General features: G+C 36.8%; 3 protein-coding genes across 7 annotated transcripts; all 3 read left to right on the top strand.

Annotated features, from left to right (window-relative positions):
* The first annotated feature begins 1,187 nt into the window (after positions 1 to 1,187).
* On the top strand, positions 1,188 to 6,026 carry LOC113284602. Of its 5 annotated transcripts, none has more exons than XM_026534102.1 (6): positions 1,188 to 1,509; positions 1,933 to 1,997; positions 2,152 to 3,123; positions 3,290 to 3,562; positions 3,784 to 3,875; positions 4,618 to 6,026. In XM_026534102.1, the coding sequence occupies exons 3-6, from the start codon at positions 2,200 to 2,202 to the stop codon at positions 5,495 to 5,497; spliced, it is 2,169 nt and encodes a 722-aa protein (XP_026389887.1). In that variant the 5' UTR covers positions 1,188 to 1,509; positions 1,933 to 1,997; positions 2,152 to 2,199; the 3' UTR covers positions 5,498 to 6,026. The 5 variants fall into 5 exon arrangements, with proteins under 5 accessions (XP_026389887.1, XP_026389884.1, XP_026389886.1 ...); XM_026534099.1 differs by having other exon boundaries at positions 1,188 to 1,612; XM_026534101.1 differs by lacking the exon at positions 1,188 to 1,509 and adding an exon at positions 1,659 to 1,677.
* A 955-nt stretch (positions 6,027 to 6,981) lies between these two features.
* Positions 6,982 to 11,803, top strand: LOC113284601 (calreticulin-3-like). The gene is made up of 14 exons (XM_026534098.1): positions 6,982 to 7,138; positions 8,319 to 8,426; positions 8,575 to 8,767; positions 9,269 to 9,527; positions 9,647 to 9,703; positions 9,802 to 9,849; positions 9,970 to 10,056; positions 10,161 to 10,218; positions 10,356 to 10,423; positions 10,740 to 10,835; positions 10,923 to 10,979; positions 11,070 to 11,171; positions 11,401 to 11,433; positions 11,557 to 11,803. Exons 1-14 carry the CDS (start codon positions 7,021 to 7,023, stop codon positions 11,566 to 11,568), a joined length of 1,296 nt encoding a protein of 431 aa, XP_026389883.1. The 5' UTR covers positions 6,982 to 7,020; the 3' UTR covers positions 11,569 to 11,803.
* Positions 11,804 to 14,517: 2,714 nt separating this feature from the next.
* On the top strand, positions 14,518 to 18,192 carry LOC113284600 (hydroxyacylglutathione hydrolase 2, mitochondrial-like). The gene is made up of 8 exons (XM_026534097.1): positions 14,518 to 14,674; positions 16,133 to 16,315; positions 16,419 to 16,622; positions 16,774 to 16,897; positions 16,988 to 17,088; positions 17,209 to 17,283; positions 17,397 to 17,495; positions 17,748 to 18,192. The coding sequence occupies exons 1-8, from the start codon at positions 14,627 to 14,629 to the stop codon at positions 17,892 to 17,894; spliced, it is 981 nt and encodes a 326-aa protein (XP_026389882.1). The 5' UTR covers positions 14,518 to 14,626; the 3' UTR covers positions 17,895 to 18,192.
* The last annotated feature ends 5,295 nt before the right edge of the window (positions 18,193 to 23,487 follow it).

Below are 23,487 nucleotides of genomic sequence, written 5' to 3'. Positions count from 1 at the left end.
TTAAAAAAAATTGCTCCCTAATCAATGCCCAGATGTCTGTATTTTTATTTTTGATTCAAAAAAAAATAATCTTCAATTGCACTTTAAGCTTATCTAACCAACTTGTCTAAATCGTCAGATTCAACAGTAAACCAAGCTGTTATCAACAACATATACTGCTAGTTATATTAAGATAGAGCTTGCAAGTCTTTCTTTAAGGTAAAATGCCTGAAACCTCTCTCTTTTTCTTAGTCATTTTTTTTTATCGCTGTAAAGACTTCTGCAGTAATTTTTGAATCTTAATTCATATTTGATCTTTTAATATAAGAAAAAGAGAGAAAACCTCTAACATTACATTACATCACATGACCGGCTTGCAGGTTACAATATTGTTCAATTTGTCACCATTGACGCTTGAGTTTTTCCGTAGTTTAAAGTATTCAACCAGCATACAAGTCAAGGTTGAATTGCCATATTTGCGCCGTTGAGAGCAAACCCAAACAATCTAACATGACCACACAAGGCAGAGACATCAAAATCAATAATGGATCAATTCATAAATCCGTTAAATGGCCAGCACCAAACAATTTAACAACGTTGCACTTGGCAAAGTTTAATTCTACAGTGAATTGAACCTTCTCATAGCAATATATCCCAACATGAATTTAGGCTCCTACCATGTATAGCTGGTTATGGGCAACTGACTTAATGATGGCAACACGGCCTATTCTCATGGTGTGAAAAGGGACCCCTCCATTAGGAGCATCCCCACAATCACATAGGTATCTCTCTAGTCTACCTATGTTAACATTCTTTAGCTGATTTTGATATTTCTTCTCCGATATCTATCCTAATACCTACCCCTATTCATCACAAATCTCCTTTTTCATGATAATATCCAGTCAACATTTTGAGAAGCACGAGTCAAACAAATAGACTAGTCAACCAAAATAGTAAACAACTCCCCACCGGAATCACACTTTCCGGAACTAAACTCCCAACTTGCCGGAATCTCTTAAACTTAAGTTCAGCCGACAATGCTGCTAACCGTCCACATGCCTCCCGTTCACATGCATATTAAATAAATCCACCATAATTCCCAAATTATTAAATGTTTATTTATTTAATTAATTAATTAATTAAATAATTTAATGAAAAAATCAGAAAAAACTAAGCTTAAAGACAAGAAATTATTCTCTGTAAAGCTAGCATCTCCCTCACTAGTTCTTTCACTTCTCTTATACTAATTTTTTGTTTTTCTGTTTGTTGCTCTGATCTCAGATTGAAATCCAATCAAAACCCAAGATTTTTTTTCTCCAAGTCTGAATTTCTGTTGTTAAAAAAAGAAATCAGATAAATAAAAAAAATAAAAGGCGTCAGAGGGGGTGTCAGATTTCTTGTGACAGCTCTGTTTTTCTTGTTACAATCATTCAATTAAGAGGAGAGTTGTGGTTCATCATTCATTAAACTCAAACAAATCTCTTCTTCATTTTTGCTTCTGTTCACTTCCACTTCCATCTATTTCTCCAGGTTCTCTCATCGTACCCCTTCCCATAACTTATTAAAGAGATTGCTTTTTTCTTACTTCTTGGAGTGGTGGTTGCTTCAGCTGTACCCTAATCTCATATTCTGGGTTGGTGTTAAAATCAATAAAGTTTGAAGCTTTTTTCCATTGCTGAATGAAGTTGCATTTGATGAGTATTGGGTTTTCTTGATTTCTATTTTTAGGTCTTTATTCATTCTGGGTTTTTTTAGTCCAAGAATTTAATAGCTGCTGCAATCAATAAACAGAATACTACCCAAATTGGAATAGTTGGGTTTTGATTTTTCTAGTGAAGTGTTTTTCATTTTTTGGAAATTTTTAGAATCTTTTTTTTTTGTTGTTTTTTCATTGATTTATTCATTTAATGTTTCTGAAATTCTAATTTGCTGTTTGATCTTATTGGTTTGCAGAGAGTAGCGATAAATTCCCTTTGAAATTCAATAGTATACACAGTTATCAGATCTGGGGTGTTGAGGTAAGACCCAATTTTTTTTTTTTTGTTCTTCATTTTGCCCATTACAGTTACACTGATCATAGTTGAAAATCCCATGATTCGGTTCGGTGTTTACGCAATTTGCTTGAGTGATTTACGTTTTCGATTTCTGATGTGTGTGAATTTTGTTGCTTAGGTTGTTGAATTACATAATTTGTGATTAGTAAAGTAATGCGTTTTGGGGATGGCGACATTAGTTCCGGGTGTTCTTTTAAAGCTTTTACAGCATATGAACACAGATGTTAAGGTAGGTGGTGAGCATCGTTCGTCACTGCTTCAAGTCGTTGGCATTGTTCCTGCACTTGCTGGTGCCGACTTATTTACCAACAAAGGATTTTATCTCAAGGTATCAGATTCTTCACATGCAACTTATGTTGCGTTGCCAGATGAACATGACGATTTGATTCTTAGTGATAAGCTTCAGTTGGGTCAGTTTATTCATGTTGAACGCCTTGAGGCTGCTTCGCCTGTACCACTTCTCCAAGGTGTAAGACCTGTCCCCGGTCGTCATCCTTGTATAGGTACTCCTGAAGATTTAGTTGCAACACATTCTCTTTGTTTCCTTAATTCGTCTGGATCAAACCCTGTAGAGAAAACTAAGACACCATCTAGAGGCTCGAGTAATCATGGGGATAAGGAAAAAATCAAGCCGATTAAAGTGAACGGGATTTCTTCACATGACGATTCAGATAGGAAGAAAGAACCCCTTGATAGGTCTAGGTCTATGTCGAAACCTACTACGAATTCGGTAGAGAAGAAGGATTCATCAACCAGGCCAAAGTCGTCTAATTCAAGAATCCCATCATCTCCGTCGAGTTGTTATTCAGTGCCTGCTTCGTTTGAGAAGTTCTCAAATGGGGTCAAGCAACATGCAAAGAAATCAGCAGGTCAGACATTGATGGAGAAAGCAGCTTCAGCCCTTAAGGTGACTACTACAGGAAGGAAGTCGTCTTCGGGTAACCCAGTTGGGAATTTGATTAATGGGTATGACTTGGGTTCTAAGGCTTTGAGAAGAAGCTGGGAAGGAGGTGCCGAGATGAAGGGAAGGGAAAATTCGAGCTCAAAAGGAGCCAAGAATGATTTGAAAGCTGAAGTTAGGAGCATTTCTGTAAGTCGGGCTTTTTTTTGTTTTTGTTTTTATTATGATTCCTTAATTAGATAGACACGACAATATAATGGTATAATTGACATCCTTGTAGGACTAGCATGCGTATCGATGCAACCATGTAGACTTTTTGCCATACTCATCTTGTCTTGCGATGTGGGATTAACAGGTTCCCAAGAAAAAAACGTCAGCAAATGATAAACCATCACAGAAAGAGGAGAATAAGGTCCAGACACCTAGGAAAGTCGCCACAAATGGAAATATGGATGATTCTGATAAGATAAGTAAACAACGGGCTTCTGTCGGAAAAAGAGCTTCAGAAGTTGCTAGTAATGGACTTCCCTCGAATTTGATCAAGGTTGTTCCCAGCAGTAGTAGAAGATTGACTGATGGAACTGTTTCATGGTCTTCCTTACCGTCGTCACTTGCAAAGCTTGGCAAGGTACAACTTTTTTCAATTAGTTACATTCCTCAATATCTTCTCTCATCTCTCTTGTTAGTGCCTTCATTCAACTTTTTAGTGTATTCACTTCCGGTATTATTATTAGTACTCGTAGGCGTTTAAAGTTCGTCACCAGATGATAAACCATACTTGTGAATACTTTGGTCATTCCCAATGAATGCTGATTGTTGATACCACTTTGTACGTCAAATCCATTTCAGGAAGTTTTAAAGCAGAGAGATGCTGCAGAATTTGCTGCTGTTGAGGCCATGCAAGAAGCTTCTGCTGCAGAGAGCTTGATTCGGTGCTTGAGGTAACTATAAGACAGATTTGTTTCATTTGGGAATCACTGAATAGCCAAAATTCACATCTTTTATCAAAACTCTGATATCATCTGATACAACACAATAATTGAGCTTCATAGGAAAATAACAAATAGAAAGCTAATTTCCAAGGAAGACCCGGAGAATAGTGGTTTGGTTTGTGGGGCAGTTTTAAAATTCCATACTTCGCATATCACATGAGCATCCTCATATTCTCATAAAATCTTTAGGAAATCTGCGTTTTGAGTATTCCGTGACCAAACTTCCCTAGTTGATTAGTTGGTTAAGATATGTTCGTGTGTCCTGTCTCTAATAAGACCACTTAGAATTTGAAGCAGATGGGTAAACTGGTTGTGATTAGCCTACCTCAAAGGTGGTAACCAAAACTTCTGAAAGATTAATGTGATCACCATAACAAAAAATTTAGAGCTCATAAGTTCTAGAAGCACACTTTTCTTTGACAAATGTAACATAATGAAGTTGAATTGACGCATAGCTTGCACCAATAAACTCTAATGATGTGCTCCTATCGTTTCACTAAACTGTCTAAACATGCAACACCCTGGCAGCTGTTTCTTAAATGTTTGGACACCTTTGGACATTGCTATGAATCCTGTTCTTTGCTTTGTGAACTTAGGTTTTCAGAGTCCATGATATGATATGATTATTTCTGGTGGATTTTATATATGGCGCAGTACATGAAGTTGATATCCTTGACAATTTTCTTTGCAGCATATATGCCGAGTTAAATTCATCTGCTAAGGAGGATAACCCACAACCTGCAGTGGAGCAGTTCTTGAGTCTTCATTCAAGTCTTATCAAAGCTCGTTTAGTTGCAGATTCTCTATCAAAAACAGTTCCAGCCGGATCTTCACCAGATCCAGAAAATGAGCTTCCAAAAGAAGTGCTGAAACTCTCATCAGATAGGCGGAGACAGGCAACTTCATGGGTTCAAGCTGCTTTGGCCACTGATTTATCATCCTTTTCAGTATATAATAAACAATCCAACTCCAATACCAATTCCACTCCAGCTTCGTCTCCGGCCCAAAGCAATCGTACTTCCTCTGGCAATAAGCAAATACTAGTCCTTGAGAACTCGTTGAAGAACGTGGCGACGAAGGTACTAACAAAAACTCGTTCTGCTAATGGTTCTAAGCTGGGTACACCAGGAACACCTCGCCGATCTGTCGATGGTCTTTCAATCCGTCCAAAGCCAGCCGCTCCACCACCACCTGAATGGACCCCAGGGAATGGTCTTGATGAGGCGGTGGACATGGCTCAGATGTTGCAAGTTGAGTCTCAAGAGTGGTTCTTAGGGTTTGTTGAGCGATTCTTGAATGCTGATGTGGATTCCTCGTCATTATCAGATAATGGCCAAATCGCAGGCATGCTAACCCAGTTGAAGAGTGTAAATGACTGGCTAGATGAGATTGGGTTGGGAAAGGAGGGTTTTGAAGGTCCAAGAATTTCAGCTGATACAGCAGATAGGTTAAGAAAGAAGATCTACGAGTACCTTCTCACTCATGTAGAGTCTGCCGCGGTTGCACTCGGTGGTGGAACGCAAACAATACCACCATCAAACCGAACACCAGAAACAAAAACAAGGAGATGACAAGGTAACTTGATGAGTATTGTATTTCTTCAGCTAGGGCAACGTTGTGCATATGAGGAAAGTATCGCCATTTGCCACATGAGATGCTCGTCGACGTCTTCGGCCCTTAGTTGGTTCCTCAGGCAGTTGCATCGCAATAACTGATAGTTACCTGATTTTGCGCCCTTCCTTTCATTGCAGTGGGTGGATTTGGATGGTTATGTTGTTGGCGATGAACTGCAGTTGTGCCCAAGCACAGAAACGACACTGACACACGGTAATTCACGTGAACAGTTCAAAACTTACCAGGGAAGATGGTTAAGTAAAAGGAACTAATTCTGCATTGTGTATATACAGTTACCTTCTTTCTTCCTTCCTTCTTTTTTGTGGTTTTGGGTAAATATGATTGGGTTATATAATTATATTTGATGGCAAAAGATTGCTCGAAAGTATTTGGTTTGCTTATTAGATATAGAAGAGAGTTTTAATGATGACATATTAACTTGAATGTAAAGAGAGATGAATTTGTATTGTGTTTCTTCGGTTCCGATTATTTTTTGCACTTTCTAACGAGCTGCTAAAACTGCAAAAGAAGCTGTTGGTTGTATTTGATTTTTGGTTTTGCACCAGGGAAGTGTGCAGAGATGTTGAAGGCTGCTGCAGTTGCTGAACTGTTTTGTTGGGCAAGGGCCGCATGGTCTTTCCTGTGCTGAACATGTCCTACACTACTCCCACTCATGCCAAGATAGTGGAGTCACGGCTTTCATGTAGAAGAATCATTCATAATACACTAAAAGAAATTAAAATAAAATAAATCCAAATTCACACATTTATACAACCCAGAATCATTCTATTCAAAATTTGCATTGTGATCCAAAATCTGCACTCGTTAGCTTATAGCCTGTATGGAGAACACTTGGTAAGTTACTTTTCGACTTCTTAAAATAAAACTCAAAAGTTAATTTAGGAATTAGAATGACTTCTAACAGCAGAAAAGTCAGTTTTTAAGGAAGCAAATTGTTTTTGTTATCGACCTGTAAGATTGACTTCTGTTTCTGATATCCCACAAAGCCCAAATTGTACTTCAATACCCAAAAAATCATGTACCAAGAAACTGCACACCAACAATTGGGTCACATGATAGAAATGAAAATTCAGCATCACACTAATTGCCATTGAGTCCCACCAATATCCATCCAATGAGGATGGCCTCGCCAACACCACATATGAATATCATTGGTCCTTGACGAATCACACGGTCTTTGTCTTTGAAGTATCAATAACGTTCCAAAGACTTTCAAAGTCAACTTCACCACCACAACCAAGAATTTGACCGGAATATTTCTTCTAATCATCACCCTCTGCTGTCTCAGAAATTACACAAACACCATTTTCCGAAAATCCAGCTGAGCTGGTCTTGGGGCTTCTCAGGTTCCATAGAGTGGCATTTACTGCAATTAAACTGAAATCCGAAGGTTTTATATTTGAAAGAAATTCTATAATAAGCTACTAGGATCTGAGTTGCATTTACCGATTACCCGGAAATGGCGGAAATTGCCCTAATTCCTGGATCCCAGCTATTACGACTAATCTTATTACTGAGTCTATACTCCTCATTTCATTTTGCTGTTTCAGAGATTGTTTTTGAAGAGAGATTTGAAGGTATAATTCTCACTAACTCTATCTCTGTAGCTTCTTTTTCAGCTCACTTAAGTTGTATTTCTGCTACTTCCATGCTTTTATCGGATCGAGAATCGGTTATGCTAAGTTGTACTTCTTGAAAAAACATCCTTAACATACCAAGTTTTGAACTCTAATTTGAAACAAAACCATGATGAATTTTTGTTTGTTCTAAATTAGGGTATAATGTTTTGGTGGAGTTCATTACTGGGTTTCCTGAGGATTTTTTTTACTAGGATTCTGCAGTGAAAAACATTTTGGAACGTTTCAGCTTAATTATGTAGGCGTCTTCATATTTATATCGCATGTTATGTTGGAGTAATTGGTCTGATTGGACTTACAGATGTAACTGATTTGCTTGGAAAAGTTAGATTTGTATTGCTTTCTATGGTTTGGTTCGTTCAAATGATCGAAAATCCTTGTAATTCATCGGATTCTGTAACTTGTATCAAACACTAAAGAGAGTGAGTTTGATTTTATCGACATACCTCTAAAGTGTGTTCACGTGACATTTGGTTTTGATTGGTTATTTGAATTGCAGAGTGAGGCTCGGTTGTGTTTTTCCTTGCTTGCTTGAATGTAGCCAATCAAAATTGAGTGTCATTTGGACGCACTTTAGAGACGTGTCTTTAAAATTGCACTTGGGATTATAACCAGATTCTGTTGGCACTTTAGTAAACCATGTGAGGCGCAGATGATGTGTGGTTGTGATTATGGGTCATGACATTTGACATAATCCCAGGTCAAATCAGCTGCTGTAGATCTGGTTGTTCGCTTGTGTAGTTTGAAAATATGGTACAGCTGGTATTACTCGAAAAGTATGTTAGAATATGATAGAGTGGGTGAATAACTGTGAAATTGAGTTGGTTGATCTACATGGATTATCGGTCTTGTTTAGGAATTTTTCTGTTACCAAACCATGAAACTCCAATTATCTTCAGTACCTGACATTTGGAAAAGTAGACGCTGTCTCATCACTGGAGTCTTGGCTTGGTTGGGTCAACCTCGCATATGTGTCCAACCTTGTTACGGGAATCACTGGTTATTCATGTTGAATTGAATTACACTATTTATAATTCAAGTTTATGTATTGGTTTTTATGAGTACTACTACTGCTCTTTTGTTATAAATTCTAACATATGTCAACTGCTTTTGGCAATAGATGGTTGGGCAAGTCGTTGGGTCAAATCCGATTGGAAGAGGAGTGAAGGAAAAGCTGGTTCGTTTAAACACACGGCAGGAACATGGTCTGGTGATCCTGACGATAAAGGTATTTTTTGTATAAATGGTTCAAAACCAAGTCAAATTTATACTGAATATTAGAATGCAAAAGCTACATACTGAATCTTCATATGATAGGCAAGTAACTGGTGTGATATATAACGAGTTTAACTTATAATGAGAGGCAAATTTTGCAGGTCTTATGACGTCTACTGATGCCAGACATTTTGCAATATCTGCGAAGATACCAGAGTTTTCAAACAAAAACAGAACTTTGGTGGTTCAGTATTCTATAAAGTTAGAGCAGGACATCGAATGTGGTGGTGGTTATATTAAGCTTCTTTCCAGTTATGTCAATCAAAAGAAATTTGGCGGTGATACTCCTTACAGGTCTGTATTCAGTTTCTCAACTGTTGCATTTTTCTGTTTCTGTAAAATGTCATACTTCATAATTTTGGAGTATCCCTGGATGACATGGATAGGTTATTTTGTTGAGTTGTAAAGTGGGTCTAGTATACCCTATCAACTGGATTATCAAGGGATTTTGATGAAAGACCCGCATGATTGTAAACATTCTGTGGTATTAATGGAGTTGATTAGTTAAGGTCCGGCAACCACATGTCCTGTTCTCACACTGAAATCAGGGTAAAACAAAATTGTATGCTTAGGTAACTGTCTGCAGCAAGAATTCCTCGGGACATTACTGCGGCATGTTGCACAAGATATTAAGAAAATCTAGCTAGTTCAGTTTTCATAATTGAAAAGCAAAACGTGAAGCCGTTGACCTGTTTCTTTCATCACATTTGTCTAGACATGGTTTTTCATACTTGGGATCTCTTTTCACTGAGGCCTTTTTTCTAATGATGTTCTAAATAACTCTTTTTTCTGCAGCTTAATGTTTGGCCCAGATCTATGTGGTTCACAGACGAAGAAGCTCCATGTTATACTTTCCTACCAAGGGCAGAATTATCCTATCAAGAAGGATCTACAGTGTGAAACTGACAAGTTAACACATTTTTATACATTTATACTGAGGCCCGATGCTAGTTATAGTGTTTTGGTTGATAATCGAGAAAGAGAATCTGGAAGCATGTACACCGATTGGGATATACTTCCTCCTCGCAGGATTAAAGACGTCACCTCGAAAAAGGTTTGATATCTGATTCATTTAAAATTTCAGTTGAAACTCTTGTTACATTTTTGTTGCGTACTTTGTTTTGATGCCTACCGTAGTTTACTCTCTTATCACTGCTTGTCTTGTTCTCACAGCCAAAAGACTGGGAGGAGAAGGAGTATATCGAGGATCCTGATGATGTTAAACCCGAGGTATGCTGATGTATATTTAATGAACAACTGTTTGATCATTTTGCATATTACGCTTTTTGTGTCAAGTAGACTATATTAATCTCTGCTAAAATATGCAGGGCTATGACTCCATTCCAGCCGAAATTCCTGATCCGAAAGCTAAAGAGGTCCGTTGGTTGCTCATAATGTTACATATTTGTCTTCTATGATAGCTCTCTCATTGCAATTCTCTCTTTTCCCATACATATGTCTGACTACATGAATTTGTGTTGTTGGCCTTTGATCAGCCTGCTGACTGGGATGAGGATGAAGATGGTTTATGGAAAGCACCAAAGATACCTAATCCGGCTTACAAAGGACCATGGAAGCGCAAGGTCTGCGCATTATGTTTCTTTAGCATTTAGCAAGAACTTTAAGGTTAATTAGTAATTACTTATGAAGTTGACATTTCTCATTAACGGTGTATTTGCTTTAACAGAAAATTAAGAACCCCAATTACAAAGGAAAATGGAAGACTCAATGGATTGATAATCCAGGTATGTTGCCATGCTAAGCGAGTTAAATTGGAGTGATGAGATCAGGAATCTTAAAACTTTGTAATAATGTTGGGGCCTGCTAATAGAGATTTGCTTGAAAGAGAGACCATTTTTCTTACGTTTATCTATATGTGCAGAGTTTGAAGATGATCCTGATCTTTACGTGCTAAAGCCAATCAAGTATGTTGGAATTGAAGTTTGGCAGGTTAGACGAATGCTTATGTTTATCACTAATTCAATGAAAAGTTTGCAATTTAGATACATATAATTGGACACTTTCTCCTAATTATCGACTTTTCTCAAAATATTGAGGAAAATGTATAACTTACTCCTATTGAAATTTTTGATGGATTTGCAAATTATTGACATGGCTGCTTCTTCCATTTACAATGGGCAATTGGCCAGTTGACCTAGTGTAGCTTGCTTTGCGCAACCCTAGCAAAGTGGATCCAACTTTTCATGCAGTGACACATATACCTATGCTTGATATAATTTGGGTCTAATTATGAAATGCGATGCAGGTGAAAGCTGGTTCAGTGTACGACAACATTTTGATTTGTGATGACCCAGAGTATGCAAAACAAGTTGCACAGGAAGTCTTTGACAAGAATAAGGAGGTCAGCTATTTCTTTAACTGTACTTCCCTCTTCCTAACTCATATTGATTATTGTCAGAATTTCATTTTCTTAAATTGTGCATTGCAGGCTGAAAAAGAAGCCTTTGAGGAAGCAGAGAAAGTAAGAAGAGCCCGGGAAGAAGAGGTAATCACAGTGTAGAGACAATGCCATTGCGCATTTAGATTTTTCTTTCTGTTTTCGCGGTTCTTAGTTTTTTGGCAATTGCATGAGCAGGAAGCCCAACGAGCAAGAGAAGAGGGTGAAAAAAGGAGGAGAGAGCGCGGTCATGACCGAAGATACAGAGACAGGGAGCATGCTAGGGATAAATACAGAAGGGTATGTTTCATCATGTTCTTTACTTCTAGCATCCTCCTCTAAAGTACTAAACTGCCCGGAGTTGTCTGTTTATAATTTAGGAAGTTTTTGGCGTTCTCTTAGAAACGATCCCGCTGCTATGTGTAAAGCTGCAGAAACTCTTGGTTACCTTTGTTTTCATTTCTTAGATCCGATACCTTAATTCACCCAAGTTCTAACTCTTGAAAAATGCTTTGCTTTTGTTCTGCAGCGTGATCGCCGTGATTACATGAATGATTACCATGTAAGCAATTCATGACAACATTTACTTAAAAATTCAAATTCTTCTGATTATAATGTTATCTCGTAATTGAACTCAAAATCATGGTTTTACTCACTTTGAAGGTCAATTCTTTTCGTATTTCAGGATGAACTCTGAGTTCTGGGCGTTTCCATGGAAGTGAAGTAAATAATGTCCAGTCCCAAGTTACAATTCCGAGTCGGCATTGTTGTTCCACTGAAAGCTATCGTGCAGAATTGTTGTTGTAACATTAGTAGTACTATAATCGATTCATGTCAATCTGAATTGTGCTTTATTAAATACTATGCCTTGAACAACTCCCCTGTATTGCCACTCTGATTAATCCATAGTCAATTATTTTGAATGTCCACAATGACAGACCCATTTAATCTCACCTAAAGACATGATTACGATGTTCAGACTCATTTAATGGACTACTAAAGAGTAAAGGACTCCCGCTAACATAGACTTTACACATTAAGAAGTTAGCCAGTCACCTAAAGCGACTACATTTTGGGTATCATTTGCTGTTTTACAGACCGTGGAATCCCGTGTGGAACCAGTGGATATATTAAAGTAGTTAGTCTATTCCATCTTTGCACACCCGTCAACGTTTGAGGCGACCTGTAACGTAAACTTCGTCCAAGGTGAAAATTTTCTTACCAAGAAAAGTAAAAGGAAACAAGGCCTGGTAAGTAGTACTATCTCCGTTTTTGTTTTTTTTTTTAAAAGAATAGGCTTGTTTCATGTGTAATCAAAACCTCTTGCCATCCTGAAGATCGAGAGCACGCGGCGTCGAATAGCAAACGAGTTGCCAAGCACAGTTGAAACAGTTTAAGATTCAACCGTACACTTATGGATATAGGTGGCAGTATCATTTTTGCTAGGTAAGATTCCGGTATTCCGATTCTAGGTAAGATTCCCACGACAAGGTAAAGTTGAAAAGGACATTTTAGCTACATTTCCATTGCCATCTGTATCGACTGATGGATTCATTTTTGCTATCTGCATCAACCAAATGTGTTGCTGGTGTCGGCATCAACGGAAAACAATATGTTTGAGAAATAAATAGTCATTCACAACTACCAACATATCTGCTGAAATAATTAATGAAATCTCACATCTGGTCGGTGAGTCTTTTCATCCTTTCCAAGGATTTTCACTTGCTCTCTGGGAAGCACGGATACTGATACGGGATACGGACACGACACGACACGGACATAGGAACCGGCGAAAATTTAAAATCATCGGGATACGGACACGTCTATATATATTAATAAAATGGTTTTTAAGTACTAAAATCATAGTATTATAGTATATCAAATATATTAATCACGCAAATACATGAAAAAACTCAATTTTATGCCGTTAGGTTAGCTCACATATAGAAAAATTAACTATTATACTGATTTGCTTGACACACTAGGTTACCAAACTGCTAAAATGGAGTACAGATTTCTACATGTGTGTCGTGTCGGTGTCCCACGCACGTCTTGTGTCCGTCGCGCATCTGACTCGGACACGGCGCCAATACTGGTGTGTCGGTGCTTCACTGCTTGTTATTATTTTCAATCCTGACTCAACATTTATTAGGAATGATTTACACTTTGTTTGTTTGGATCTGGTTCGTAATCTAAATCTGACTTGTGCCGAGTAAGATGTCAAGTCATTTATTTTTTATTTATTTTTTCTGTAGTTCAAAAATTCTTAACATACCACCTTTTTTTAATTAAAATTAGATTTTATTAGATTCTGGTAAAGTTTTGGTCATTTGCTAGAAGACTGTTTAGCAGGGTCAAAGTTTCCAGAGGATTTAAGTGGCATTGTTGTTTGCCATACATTTTTGGCAATAGCATCTGTGACCTGATTGGCAATAACATATCGCCTGTTTAAACAACCTAAAAACAGCCCTCTCACTTAATTTCCAATTGTGAGGCCCAAAAGTAAGCCTCCTGCTAACTCCAAGGACGACGGGCCCATCATATATGAGGAGGCTTTTTTATGTTGTTTAAACAGGTAGTATGTATAGACTATTGCGTGATGTTTTGTTTTGAACTTGACTAGATAGCCACATATCTATCTGGAATCGAAATTTTCTTTTCAAATATCTTGTACTTTTTTTTCAGAAAAAGTGATACTTTCACTTTCTCAATCTGATTTAGTTTTAGTACTTTCCCTGTCCCATTTGAATTATATCAATAATGTTGTTTTTAGCAAAAACATACTAGAGAATTTCCATACTTTTTTCATGTAATGACGATCAAAAAGGAAGTAAAAACTAGTAAATTAAACAAATATTCTGAAAAATCGAGGGTTCATGTAGAGATAATTTTAATTCCTTAATGCTTTCGCAAACCTTAAATAAGAAAACAAAGAGAATATCACTTTTCCCATAAACAAAAACATGATTATTTTGAGTCAGACGTACTGAGTTAGAAGATAATGAATAAAAATTCCAAACACACCACACTGGTACACTTATGGGCAGTAGTTGCAAGGATTATGCTTAGTCTTATGATCTTCTAATCTAGCATCTAAGGCAGTTTCCTTTTCTGACGATTCAATTCAGGAAAAATTATAGGAAGTTTGGTTTATCTTATTCTCATCTCAATTATCGTATTTGATTATTAATTTAAGTAAAACTTGTGTATTATTACTACTTTCTTTTTATTTTTAATAATATATATTTGTTTGTAATATTCAAGGCCCTCCCGACCCTACCCGCCTGAGCCCAAATTACAAAACAAGCTTGTGTAGGTCATGGATACTAACTGTAGATCAATAACCCTGCCGACCCGGTCCTTTTAATTTCATGGATTAGAGATGTTCGGGCCCACCCTATACCGTCCCATTTAATAAAGAAGCCGGGCTGCGGGGGGCCGCCCAATTTACACCCCTACCAAAAACAAACAGCCCCTAGTATGTACTAGAAAACATGACAACGTTGTTGGCTCGTGGCCAACTGTGAATACAGTCAACCTCAATTAATGACTTTTGAGTGGACTTTCTTTACATCATCGTCATTATCATATTCCCCCACACTTCCACTCCTACACGGACACTCCAGAAACACTCCACCCATAAATTCCGGTGGGAAACCAGAAAAAGAAATTGAAAAAGAATTGGAAACTTTTTTCTCCCATTTCATTCATTCTACACTTGGCTCTAGAAATTCTTTCTCCACTCTTAAGCGAAGATGTTCTGTAAAGCGTCTTCCGCTGTTGCCTCTTTGCAGTGCGTTAGGGTTTGTTTCTTCCCTTCTCCATTCTTTTTATCCAGTTTTTTCGGTTCGATTTTGACTTGATTTGACTGAAAATTGTGTTTTTTTTTATGCTTTTTTGATTTGGTAAATTATAGAATTAGGGTTAGTTTTCATGTGAGACCCATGGTTGTAATTTGTGGAAATTGTATAGAATTGCAATGAAATGGTAACTAAATTGTGGGTTTTTGATTTGGGTATACATTTGATGCAAAACCTACTTTATGTTTTGGTTACATTGGGTGTTGAAATGTGAGTAGAAACAAGAAAATTAGTCCGTTTGGAGAGATTTGAGTTTGAGATGTATGCAAAATGATGTGGTCATTTTGGTGATAGACACTGTGGCTTGTTGTTGTGCAGAGGTTTGGTTTTTGTGTTTTACGGTGTTCAGAGCCTTGTAGAATACTGTGGATGAGAAATGGGAAAAGAGAGTAGGGGATATATAGTATTGTTGACTAAACAAAGGTCCTTTGCTTCCTAGAAAGAGCAGTTGTGAAGTCAAGGCTAGATCTGGGAGCCATTAGGTGTTCGTTGAAAATATTACCTACTGGGTGATCTAAAAGTATGTTGTTGTTCCTTTGCTGGTTTCATCACGACATCATGGGTGACATCTTCAAGCAATTGTTTGTAGAGGCGAGGTGTTTGTGTTACACAGAGTTCAGTGGCTTGTAGTATACCACGGATGAGAAAAAAAAAAATAGAGCCAGACCGTGTGTGCTGATCTGGGTGACAAGGCAGAGGTCCTTTGGAACATAGATTGAGGGCTTGTGAAGTTGTGAAGACGGATCTGTACTCTTTCATGGGTATTCTGTTGATAACATTACTTACTGGGTGATCTAGACTATGTTGTTGCTCCGTTGTTTGTATAATCAGGCCATTATGGTATAAGCTGCAAGACGATCTCTCCAAACAATTGAAAAGCGTTTGTTTGACAGCAAATTGGATGTTATAAGCCAATATTGGTTCACATTATTACCTTACCTCTACTAATGTATGATGAAGAGCATTATAGTTTCCTACTACCTTTTATTTCTCCCGAAATTATGTGATAGCAAAATTATCATTTAAGTATCAACATACTTTCACGACCTTTCCACCAATTACCCTCAGTGAATAATCAACATTTTTTCACATATTGAGTCTATTTCTTTATAACTTTTATATTTGTACACATGAATTGAGGCAGACACTGCTGGAGTTTCTGTAGATGTAGCTTGGTATCATTAAATGTTCTGTAAGCGGATCTATCTTAACTTGTTTTGAGTGGTAGTGGAACTGTCACTTAATATATGTTGGGCTTGAAAGATATTGTTTATAGGCATGAATGTATAATCATTTATTTTGTGTCTTTACATTTTTTTTGATGTGCTGAAAGCTGTCTACATTGGATCCCTTTTTGAGAGGTTATCTCTTGTTAATTGTAAACGTATTGTTTCTATGCAGGTGAAAGATCTTCGTTTATGGCCAAAAATGAGGCAAAATAGCTTTAGAAGACGTTTGTTGTATGGATTTGGGAGCTTCTTGTCAAGACCGTTGAAAACCTTGCGTGCAGTTGGTCATTCACGTAAAGTTGGTCAATATTTATGTAGCATCGCCAGTATGGCTTCGACATTACAGATTGAACTGGTAAAATACTTCTTTTCTATATCCCACAGAGGTGTAGTTTTATGAGAAACTTTTTTTTTCTGTGCATCTTTCAGTTGAAATTATAGTTTTATCCTATCTTCAGGTACCATGCCTCAAGGACAACTACGCATATCTTTTGCATGACGTAGGTACGGGTACTGTGGGAGTGGTTGATCCTTCTGAAGCTACGCCTGTAATAGATGCATTGAATAGGACAAATCGGAATCTAACATATATTCTCAACACACATCACCATTTTGATCACACTGGTGGGAATTTGGAGCTGAAAGAAAGGTATGGTGCAAAGGTACGATGGTTTGTTTGTTTTCAACATTTAATTGGTTATCAAGTTGAAGAAACATCGTTTAGTGTTGTATCATATTTGCTCACATGTTAGTTTTAACTCTTATTCGGAGTTCTGGCTCCATGGAAGTTTAAGCTTCATATTTTGCGTGCAGATAATTGGTGCAAGTGCAGACAGCGATAGAATTCCAGGAATTGATATTGCTTTGAAGGACGGAGACAAGTGGATGTTCGCAGGCCACGAGGTGGCTGTGATGGAAACCCCTGGTCACACAGTAGGTTGTAATTTAAACCTTTCTTGATTGCTTCCCTGTAAGTCATGCCTCTATTGGGATGCCTTCTAACGTCTATACTTTAATTATCAAGCAGGTCATGTTAGCTACTATTTTCCAGGATCTGGTGCCATATTTACAGGAGACACTTTGTTCAGCTTGTCATGTGGCAAGCTTTTTGAAGGAACGCCTGAGCAGGTTTGACTTTATCAGTTCCAAAAGATACACTCAACATTTGTTTTCTCTATCTAGTTTGTATTTTGCTTCAAATATCCTATAATGGGACTCGTAACTGATATTTGATTTTCTTCATTGTAGATGTTTAAATCTCTTGGAAAAATCATGTCTTTGCCAGATAACACAAACATATACTGCGGACATGAATACACTTTGGTGAGTTTTCTTTCTACACCTCTCCATCCCCTGATAATCACAACTCGAACTTTTCTCTAGTTACAAAGAGGCATGCAATATATATCCTGACTGTGAGTTACCCATTTTCACAGAGTAATTCAAAATTCGCTCTGTCTGTGGAGCCCAAGAATGTGGCTCTTCAGTCCTATGCTGCCCAAGTGGCCAAGCTCCGAAATAAAGGCTTGCCCACGGTAATTTTCCAATTCCCTTCAATATTATATTTTTGATTTTCGCTAACATATGTTATTTAGTTAAGGTTTCATCATTAGCAATTGTCATACCCCTGCTGCTAGTTTCGGACTTAGTTACGGAAATGAATGTTTCTTTGCCATAAAATAAGTTAGCAAAATAACTGAATCAAGCTGGCACTTGTGATGACATATCCCTACCCCACATTCTATTAGTTTGGTTTGACGGTTGTTTGGTTTCACTTTTTTCCTTAGATTCCAACTACATTGAAGATAGAGAAATCATGTAATCCATTCTTGCGCACAACAAGTCCGGAAATCAGGCAGTTGTTGAAAATTCCAAACACAGCAAATGATGCCGAAGCTCTTGGAGTCATCCGCAAAGCAAAAGATAACTTTTAGGATTTCTTTATCAGGTTGTTTTAAAATCAGTCTATACGGGAAGTGCAACACATGGCAAAAACAAAACACCAGTGATACATCCTGTACAAAAGGTAAAATGATAATGATGACAATGACCAACATGTCAATAAATTACCACAATGAAAAAAAGGAATTATGTTTTCGAATGGTTCATGCACATTTTGCTTGTAATGTATGTTCCCATGGTATCTCCCATGAATATATATAAATGGTTCAAGTATCTGCAGGCAGTCTGCGTTCGATTTTTGTCTAAATATGAATGAGAATTTACATCTGATCTTTGAATGATTGTTATATTAGCTGAAGTTGAAATTTCAATTCAATGAAAACAAAAATGCCAATCTAGACCATAAGAAGCGAGACTACTACTACTACAACAACGAGAGATTCCTGGCTTTTTTTCTAGTGGCTAGAAAGAAAAGAGGCTTTCCGTAAAACTTGTAATCAGGGACCGTGAGGAGCTGAGGTGAAACGATGAGTCTCCATCCATTTCAATCATCTTGCACTTCTTTTTCCTGTGATCATACGAAAACAAAGTCACCAAGTCTGCATATTTGTCGTAATTGTGGCATTTAAAAACCATCTGCTCCGTACTTCCAGCAACATAGGAGAAAATGTATTAGGTTAGGACAATCTCAATTAAAGATTCGTGAAGTCCGATCATACTATCTTTTGCACGATAGTTCTTCTAAAGTTCACGTACTTTAGATCAAAAACAAGATCGATAGAAATCACAAAGTTTTGTTTATCTCAGACTTTGTGATTCCACAACATATCACAGATAGTATGTAATCAATCTAGATATTCTTCGAGCCCTAATTGATTGAGATCCTACGAGACTTGTTGAATTTGTATATTGAAATATAGATTACAAGTCTTGTACTTGTTGGAATTCGGAACTTCTACAATTCGAATGCACACTAGATTGATCCTAGATATAGATTTTTGAGATCGTCCAAGAACTCTTATACACATTCAGGTACGCAGACCTTTGGTCATTGATTGTGGAACTCTATATACAATCTTACGCGAAGGTCTGTGTTGTTGACATACTTCTGATTGTGTTACGTTTTGTCCATACATGTTGTCGGATGAAAAATTAATGGTGTACTTGGTACACTCTCCTTTTCATCAACTTTTGAATTTTAATTCTTCAGTTGATGTAGCCTGAAAATTAAAGTTGAAGTATCAACTTTTTATTTTTAATTCATCAACTAGATGCAATCGCCTCGATTCAAAAGGATTGAATTTCCAAAATCTTTATATTCACCCAGTTTTTTCGGTTTTACTCGAATTTTTACTAACTCAATCGAATTTTCATCAAATTTTGATATTTTATTTTATCACAATTAATAAGTTTCTTTTTCTCAACCAAATAACCTAGGATCAACTAAACAAAAACTTTTTACTTCTCACATATCAACCAACCTATAAATTATTTTTGTTTCGGTTATTGGGACAAAACCCTAAAATCTTTTGTTTCAACCAGTTGAGTAAAACCTATTATAGATCACAACTCTTTTGGTTTCAGTTCATTAGACACATTAACATATTCAAAAATCAATTTTAAATAAAACTCGGTTGTTGATTTATTGACGTAGATTGTGATTTGGTTCAGATTTTATGTTATTCTTCAAATAATATAATGGATTGTAGGATTAGATTTTTGCTTGATCTATTGTGAACCCTGTGATTACTTGTGCTTCGGTTTCAAATGATTCGTTGCCTAGTAACATAGGTCACAAAACATATTATGGTCCAAGTGAAAAATCACTTACACCGAGCCGCATCTGATAACATTGAGCAAAATCTATTTATTTAATGTACTGGAGTAAAATGGAGTTAAACTGGATTGCATTTATATATAATTAGTCAATGTGATTGAACACAATTGGAATAAATTGAATGGAATTGTTAGAGCACTGCTCCGCCGAACTCTCATGCGTTGCTATCTCAAGCATGTTTGTCAATGTTAGTGATCAAAACTATAAGTCTTGATTTCTAGCCTATTTATAGATGTCTTGGACTAGGACATAGATTGTGTAGTTGAGCTTAGACTTCAAGGCGTTCATCATATGAAGACGAAGAACTACTAAGGGGAGCTTGTGGAACTTCATCGACAAAAGGTATGTGGAGACTGAAACTCATCTATCACTTGGAAAGTCTATTTCTACCCTATCTCCTATATTGAGATATAAGTCGTATTACGATATAGTTTTATATATACACATTTGAGATTTCGAGCTGAGTTTATCTCGCTTACATATTTCTCGAAATATGTATTGGCAAGCTTTCGCTTCGACCAAGTTCATTTTATATAATGTGAAAATTACCGAGTAACATCTTACATGGTTTGTGTGATACAACCATTTGGTGTAGTCTTTGAATGTTTCGTTATGATTATTTCAATATCTTGAAAATAGATTTAATGCTAATAGTGTGTGAAAACGTCTATTGTCATCCTCTAAGAAACTTTCAATAATTGAAATAAAGAGCTTAGAATCATGTAACCATGTTTGGATATAAATATAGTGTGCTATCACATTTGTGTACCAGTCCAAAACCAGGAAAATGAAGTATGCGTACCCCTACGCGTACTGGCGGTTGTTAGATGTCTGGGCAAGTATGCGTACCCGTATGCATACTGGCGGAAGTCTCACGTCCGTGAATTTCTGCTGGAGTTTGGAAGTGTAAATTGGTATGCGCACCCGTACGAGTACTGGCGTAACAAAACTCGGTCTGGCTACTTAAGTATGCGTACCCGTTTTGCATACTTGAGTTGGTTAATTTCTAAAATCGGTTGTGATATTAACTTAAACATTTATAAAATAAGGTATGCAATCTTTGCAAACCGTGGCTATAACATTCATGTATTGATTCGAGTGAATCAAGTCGATTTTGCTTCAATTGTGTTCTTGTATACTTCTATGAGAATATAGCAATTCAACGTCTTTTTAACTATTTTCATTTGAGTCATTTGAACTAGTTATGGTTAATATGATTAAGGTTGATATGAGAGTACTCATATGGCTAACTTCGGTTAACTATTTGTGAGCCAACATGGTGTACACGTTTGGGTACGGTTACATAAACCTAAATGAGGGTACATTTCATTTGTGTGTAACAAGCTAAGTTCGAGCTATTTGTTGAAAGATATTAGCTTGGTTGAATCCGGTTTTTCATCTAACGGTGGATATTGAATGCTTTGTTACCAAGGTAACTTGGATTGCAAACCCTGATTTGAAAAAGGAGAACTCTAGCAATTGGGAAACCTAATCCTCACACCTCTTGTGTGATACTAGTGGCATAACTAGAGTCGGTTCTCCTTTAACCTTAGGTTTCTTCGAGACCCTGTAAGTTAACGATTTCAAAGACTTCATTGGGATTGTGAAGCCAGACCCAACTATTTTCTTTGTAGTTGCGTGTTCTGATCTTGTCTGATTCTATTGTACTGAGTACAATTGAAATAATTGACTCGAGATTAATTTCTCCGATAGGAAAGATAAAAGTAATCACAAATATCTTCGTCTCATCGTTTGTGATTCCACAATATCTTGTTTCGCTAGTCGATTAAGACTATTGTGAGGTGATTGATAATACTAGCTAGGCTGTTGTTCGGGAATATAAGTCTGGGTTATCAATTGGTTCGTGTTCACCTTGATTTATCAAAAGACGGAACAAAAATTCTTGGGTATTTCTGTGGGAGACAGATTTATTCAATCTATAGACTTTTTTGTGTGAGGCAGATTTGTTTATCAAGTCTTCGACTTTGGGTCGTAGCAACTCTTAGTTGTGGGTGAGATCAGCTAAGGGAATCAAGTGCGTAGTATCCTGTTGGGATCAGAGACATAATGAACGCAACTGTACCTTGAATCCGTGTGAGATTGATTAGGATTCAACTACAGTCCAGTCCGAAGTTAATTGGTAGTAGGCTAGAGTCTGTAGCGGCTTAATACAGCGTGATGTTCAAATCTGGACTAGGTCTCGGGGTTTTTCTGCATTTTCGGTTTCCCCTTTAACAAAACTTCTGGTGTCTTTGTTATTTCTTTTCCGCATTATATTTTGTTATATAATTGAAATATCATAGGTTGTGCATTAAGATATCAATTAAAATATCCAACCTTTGGTTGTTGGTCTAAATTGATTGACACTTGAACATTGGTCTTTGGTATCGTACAAGTTACTCCTCTTATATTCAATCAGGCTCGCAGATTTCTATTTGCTGATTGCGGATTGAATTAAGAGTTATAGATATTAAACTCTTTGATATACTTTACTCTAGATTGAGTCTGACCGTCTAGTTGATTATCTAGAAAGTATATTGGAGTAAGTCCTCTCAAATTTCCAAACGAATTGTTGGGTGTGGTTGTTAGACCCATGCATTTTCAGGAGTTAGGAGGATAATCAGTCACTTTGAGTCTGATCTGATAATACTGAGTATGATCTAGTTAACAAGATTCTTAACTTTTGGAAACTCATTGGGAACAAATAAAACCAATGCTTTTGGACACATTAATATATCTTCACGCGTCCACATAATAAAGCAAAAACTAAGATTAGTCGTATAACCATATATCACTCTTTTGTCATATTAATCAAATGTGTACATTTCTTAAAATCAATGTGTCTAATAAATCATGCCTTATGGATGCATGAAAAAGCTAGAGTAGCTAAATAAACTCCGCTTGGCCTCGTGTGATTAGGTGTGTCTAGTGCCACCCTACAAAATACACACACAAATAATTTGACAATTTTCTTATATGCTCGTTTACAATTGCGTGTCATGGGTTTAGGCTTAAACCATGACCAAGCAAATAGTCATGGGATCAGACTTAAAGTCATGACCAAATGATATTCGATCGATACACGGTGACCTAAAACGTGGCTAAAACAACATTATACTTTTAACTATAACATGTAGCCACGCAAATAACCCAAAACGTGGCTAGGTTTTCAAACCAAAAAACGTGGCCTATGTCACTTTTTGTACTAGTGTACAAATTGTTTATGGGAAATTCAGATACAAATTGTTTTGAAATTGAAAAATATACTTCCGATATAGGTTTGTGGGAAATTCATCACGTAATCTGCCATTAATAAATAGCTCTGGAACCTATATTATGCATCGTAATTATCCATCAAGGTGTCTTATATTGAATGTGAGTAGAATTCACCGAATCGTCGTCCACGAACGTTGATAGAGACTGGGTGTCAAAGATAGGGGTGTGTATTATCAAAGTTCATTAGTTATCGAGAGTGAAAGCTAGCGACTCCTTTAATGAATTTTTTTAAGTTTGCAATCAGTGAATTCTATCAAACTATCAAATCATTTTTCTTCTCAAATCTTCCGAATATGACCCGTCCAACATATAAAATGTCTTTTAGCTTTCGTACGGACCTTCTTCATATCTTTTCCTTTTCTTTTTCGCTATTTATCGTGGAGTAATATTTTCCCCATTCTTCATTGATTTTTATTATTTTTAAGTAGTTTTTTTTTTATATATATATATTCTTCTGATACTGATTTAGGTGGGCGTAAACTATGGAAAAGAAGTTGTTATATCTAAATATT

Source organism: Papaver somniferum, chromosome 5 (assembly GCF_003573695.1).
Source record: "Papaver somniferum cultivar HN1 chromosome 5, ASM357369v1, whole genome shotgun sequence".
NCBI lineage: Eukaryota > Viridiplantae > Streptophyta > Magnoliopsida > Ranunculales > Papaveraceae > Papaver > Papaver somniferum.
Note: the sequence above shows the minus strand (reverse complement) of the source record. Positions and strands in the feature narration are given on the sequence as shown.

Coding starts and splice junctions, on each gene's coding strand:
- LOC113284601 (XM_026534098.1), top strand. CDS start 7,021: ATGGCGGAAATTGCCCTAATTCCTGGATCCCAGCTATTACGACTAATC. Junction 8,427..8,574: donor TGGTGATCCTGACGATAAAG/GTATTTTTTGTA, acceptor CAAATTTTGCAG/GTCTTATGACGTCTACTGAT. Junction 10,424..10,739: donor TTGGAATTGAAGTTTGGCAG/GTTAGACGAATG, acceptor AATGCGATGCAG/GTGAAAGCTGGTTCAGTGTA.
- LOC113284600 (XM_026534097.1), top strand. CDS start 14,627: ATGTTCTGTAAAGCGTCTTCCGCTGTTGCCTCTTTGCAGTGCGTTAGG. Junction 16,898..16,987: donor AACCCCTGGTCACACAGTAG/GTTGTAATTTAA, acceptor ATTATCAAGCAG/GTCATGTTAGCTACTATTTT. Junction 17,496..17,747: donor GAAATAAAGGCTTGCCCACG/GTAATTTTCCAA, acceptor TTTTTTCCTTAG/ATTCCAACTACATTGAAGAT.
- LOC113284602 (XM_026534102.1), top strand. CDS start 2,200: ATGGCGACATTAGTTCCGGGTGTTCTTTTAAAGCTTTTACAGCATATG. Junction 3,563..3,783: donor CACTTGCAAAGCTTGGCAAG/GTACAACTTTTT, acceptor AATCCATTTCAG/GAAGTTTTAAAGCAGAGAGA. Junction 3,876..4,617: donor AGCTTGATTCGGTGCTTGAG/GTAACTATAAGA, acceptor TTTTCTTTGCAG/CATATATGCCGAGTTAAATT.